This window comes from Tupaia chinensis, unplaced genomic scaffold (assembly GCF_000334495.1).
Source record: "Tupaia chinensis unplaced genomic scaffold, TupChi_1.0 Scaffold138490_1, whole genome shotgun sequence".
Lineage (NCBI taxonomy): Eukaryota > Metazoa > Chordata > Mammalia > Scandentia > Tupaiidae > Tupaia > Tupaia belangeri.
Window position 1 is genome coordinate 470,522 of NW_006198386.1, and position 4,869 is coordinate 475,390.

General features: G+C 45.5%; 1 protein-coding gene across 1 annotated transcript in view; it reads left to right on the forward strand.

Annotated features, from left to right (window-relative positions):
- Positions 1-4,869, forward strand: part of IGF1R (insulin like growth factor 1 receptor) — a 239,231-nt gene that overhangs the window by 192,488 nt on the left and 41,874 nt on the right. Inside the window, exon 5 of the mRNA XM_014592757.1 lies at positions 2,134-2,278. Coding sequence (XP_014448243.1) covers positions 2,134-2,278 — 145 coding nt within the window. The remainder of the gene's footprint in view (positions 1-2,133; positions 2,279-4,869) is intronic.

Sequence of the window (4,869 nt, forward strand, 5' to 3'; positions counted from 1 at the left end):
GGGGGAGGAAAGGCGCACTAAAAAAAAAAAAAAAAAAAAAAGAGAGAGAGACAGAGAGACAGCAAGCAAGAAATCACACACACACCCCGGGGGGGGATGGCCACACTGCAATCCCTTCTCCTCCATTTTCCTCTCGGAATCTTGGGCACGCATGCACACGCGTGGACACTCCCATGTGGCCAGCCATGGTTCGAGTCCTGAACCTGGTGGCTTGCTTTGTCTCTTGCTTTCTTTCTCTCTCTCTGGTCAAATGACAATACATGAATGAATAAACAAAATTAAATAAAATATTTCTTTTTTTAAAAAAGAGAATCTCCTTCCTTGTGGGACTTCAAAAGTTTTATCTTTTTTGCTCTTGCTATGTTTCTTAACTTGCCTTTCATTTACTCATCTGTAGAATGCATCTTTTAAGTGCTTAAACTTTTTTTTTTAACCTTTTTATCCTGAAGGAAAAAAAGTAGCATATGAATTTGGTTCATTTGAGAAGGAAGTGAGACGTGTTCCTACGTGACAATAAATTGTATCCCCCAGTTCATGTCCACTGCAGGAGAGTGATTAAATTTGGGGTGATAGGACATCTCATTGAAAAGGAGAGTCCAAGTCTCAACGGAGAGGCATACTCTTTTTTTTTTTTTTTAAGAATTATTATTTTTGTTATTTTGAGAGGTTTTTGTTATAGGGCTTGTGCGCTCGCCAGACAGAGAGAGACAGAAAGACAGAAAGTGAGAAATCACCCCCAGGGGGGATGGCCATGCCACAATCCCTTCTCCTCCATTCTCCCCTTCAGGATCTTGGGCACGCAAGCACCCGCACCTGGTGTGGATCCGGGACTCAAACCGTGGTCAACTACGTGGGAATCCAGCAACATAGCCATTACACTAACCGCTGGTCCCAAGAATTATTTTATTTAACTTTATTTATTTATTTATTTATTTATTTATTTATTTTAATTTGAGCAGAGAAGGACAGAGTGAGAGAGAGAGAGGGAAAGTGAGAAAGCAAGCCACCAGGTCCGGGACTCGAACCATGATTGGCCATGTGGGAGTGTCCAGCACCTTAACTACCACACCATTTGCCAGCTTCCATAAACACATTTTGTAAAAAGTCACCTGTAGGCATCCCTTTGTGAACACTGTGGTCTGTTTTCTTCTAGCTCTAGGGAGACAGAATCTTTAAATATAGATCTATCTCTCTGTAGCTTAGGAACTGGAAATGCAGCAAAGACAGCTCCTAATGGGACCAAGGAAATGTTGTTTATTTAATCCTGCCCTTGTACATTGTCTGTTGACAGAGGATATTAAAAGACGTTCCTGGATTTGTCAGCCTTCGCTAATTGCCAGTCTGATATTTATGATTTTGCATTCTGTTAATCAGCGTGGGAGCTGCAGGGCCCAGCCTTCTAGAAACCCACTTTCTCCTGCCTCAGAGGCCCCATCCCCAGAGTGGCTATTGAAAATCAAGGCTATAGAGTGTGCTGACATTTCAGTATTATCTCTATGGTAGAGACCAAATATTGGAAAGTTTAAAAGTGCAAGAACAATGGTCCTAATACAGACACTGCAGGAGGAGGGTGAGAAATGGGCGTGGGTCAGAGGGAAGGAATCCAGGGTAAAAATAAAAAAATAAACATTTAGGGGATGCAAAAATGGAAGACAATCTGTTGAGGATAATGTGTTTGATCATATCTTTGAACCAAGAGACTGTGTATTTAAGATGGGAAAATGTATTCGGGCTGCTATAATAATACAGTGATTGAATGTAAAAAAAAATAATTTTAAGAGATTAAAAATTAAAAAAAAAAGGTCAAGGCTAGGGGAAAGCCTTTTAAAATAGAATTGTTTATTTAACTTTGTTTATTATCATTATTTTTTTATTTTGACCAGAGAGAGAAAAGTGAGAGAGCAAGCTTCCAAGTCCAGGACTTGAACCTTTGTGGGCCATGTGCGAGTCCAGTGCCTTAACCACCACGCCACCTGCTGGCTTCAGGAAAAGCATTTTGGGCATGTGCTGGGAGCTTGAGCTTCTCCATGGGTACCTGCCGTTTGGTCGTTCTCCATATGTGTTAGAAAGAATCTCAGTGTGTCACCCTTAACACCAAGCGAACCGTGAGTGACATGTCCCCTTCTCACGTAGATAACATCGCCTCGGAACTGGAGAACTTCATGGGGCTCATCGAGGTGGTGACGGGCTACGTGAAGATCCGCCATTCCCATGCCTTGGTCTCTTTGTCCTTCCTCAAAAACCTCCGCCAGATCTTAGGAGAGGAGCAGTTGGAAGGGTAAGTGCCCCATTCCCTGAATTGATGGGGACTTCTTTTGTTCTTTGTAATTTTTTTTGAAAGATTTTTAAACATTATTTCATTTTATTTATTGTTATTATTACTGATTTTTAACTTGAACAGAGAGACAAAGAGAGAAAGGGAAAGCGAGAAAGCAAGCCGCCAGGTCCAGTCCTCGAACCACTCCAACCATGTGGGAGTCCAGTGCTAAAACTACCACGCCACCTGCTGGCCCCGAAAGATTTTTGCTATAGGGTATGCACTCGCTGGAGAGACAGCGAGACAGAAAGTGAGAAATCACCCCCCAGGGGGGTTGACCATGTTGCCTCTTGGGATTTGGGGCACACACGCACACGCATCCCATGTGAGTTTAAAGCCGCTGGGTCCAGGACTCGAACCGCACTCGACTACGTGGGAGTGCAGCAACGCAACCATTATACCATCTGCTGATCCTGACATGCACCTCTTACAGAATAAGTACTGTGCTTGGAAAACTCTGCGTTGCTAAGGGGAGAGACTTCCTTGCTCAAAAAAAAGGAATGCAGCCAGAGCGTGGCACATGGGGCCTGGGGATAGGCCACCTCTGCAAGTCGCCTCAGCAGAAAGTCTTGGTTCTCTGTCCTGAGGGTGCTGTTGTTTTGGAAAACAGCAACCATTTCGTTTGTACTGGGTCGTGACTTGTCAGCCAAGGGTTGTGTGTCTGAATGTGGTCGGGGGACTCTTTCTGGCCAGGAGTGACAGCAGTCAGTCTAACGCGCTTCAATTTCCCAGGCACCCCATTGCTTTGCCCCTGTCTGCCCCAGAAGGCTGTAGTCTCCTGCAGGAAAACCCTCCCTCCCTCCCTCCCTTCCTTCCTTCCTTCCTTCCTCTTTCTTTCTATCTGTCTGTCTGTCTATCTATCTATCTATCTATCTATCTATCTATCTATCTATCTATCTATCTACAGAGAGAGACAGAGAGACAGAAAGCAAGAAATCAACCCCTCCCCCCCCTCCAGGGAAGATGGCCACACCGCAATCCCTTCTCTTCCATTCTCCTCTCGGGATCTTAACCTCTCATGAGTTTAAGCCATTGGGTCCAGGGCTTGAACTGCGGTCGACTACATGGGAGTCCAGCAACACAGTCATTACGCCAACTGCTAGTCCCCATCCCTTCTTTTAAACTCTTAGAAACATAAGAGCTTTGGAGGCCTATGGACAGTGCGTTTTGTTGTAAAGAAATCTTGTGGGACTGACAGTTGGCATGATGGTTGAGGCCCTGGACTTCCACATGGTCAATGATGGTTCGCGTCCCAGACCTGGTGGCTTGCTTTCTTACTCTCTCTTTCTCTGTCTCTCTTTGGTCAAAATTAAAAACTAATGATAATAAATAAAACTAAAACTAAATAAATCTTTTAAAAGAAAGAAAGAAAGAAATCTGGATTCACAGGACCAGCAGATGGCGTACTGATTACGTACACTGGACTCCCATGTAATCAACTGCAGTTCGAGTCCCAGACCCAGTGGCTTAAAACTCACACCAGGCGCGTGTACATGCGTGCCCAAGATCCCGAGAGGAGAACGGAGGAGAAGGGATTGCAGTGTGGCCGTTCTCCCTGGGAGGTGATTTCTCCCTTTCTGTCTCTCTGTCTTTTTGGCAAGTGCATGTACCCTATAGCAAAAATGTCTCTTAAAAAAAAGAAAGAAAGGGATCTTAATTTACAAAATTGTTTTTATTGATCGGCTTGCAGGATTTGCACTATGAAGAGAATATTTGCCCTTTGCAGAGAAGCACTTGGTGATGGGGGGTGGAGACTCACCGTGCAGGCTAACAGCATGCATGGATCACACACACGATAGCTCTCTCTGTGTACCTTGGTCCGTGTCCACTCCACGGCCTCCCTCAGACGTATAGCTCCGGCCTGGCTTAACGCCGATGCTTCCAAATCAAAGGCGTCATCAATTAAGGAGTGAATTCCTTCTGAAGAGAATTCGGGAAATAATTTAGGGAAGAAAGGGGAGAAAGGTCATGGGAAAGGTTGTCCTGGCTGGTGTGTCCACCCCAACTGGATAAAGTTACCACCGTGTGAGGGTTTTTTTAATAGCCGCCCTGTTTTCTCAGACTCTGTCTTGGTCCGTGTTAAATTCTTAGAATTCCTCATCTGATACAGAGAAAGGAGGACAGCTCTTCATTCTGTCCTTGAAAAGCACATAGTCCTCCCCACTAAGAATACTGACTCTTTAGAAAAACTTGTTTCAAGGGGGGGTGGCAGGTGGCATGGTGGTTAAGGTGCTGGACTCCCACAGGACAGATCGCTGTTCGAATCCCAGACCCGGTGCCTTAAAACTTGCACTGGGCACATGTGTGTACGTACGTGTTCAAGATCCCAGGAGGAGGGAACCAGCAGTTAGCGTAATGGCTATGTCGCTGGACTCCCACGTAGTCGACCGCGGTTCGTGTCCCGGACCCAGTGGCTTAAAACTCACGCCGGGCGTGTGTGCGTGCGTGTCCAAGATCCCAAGAGGAGAATGGAGGAGAAGGGATTGCGGCGTGACCATCCCCCCTGGGGGGTGATTTCTCGCTTTCTGTCTCTATGTCTCTCTCTCTGTCTG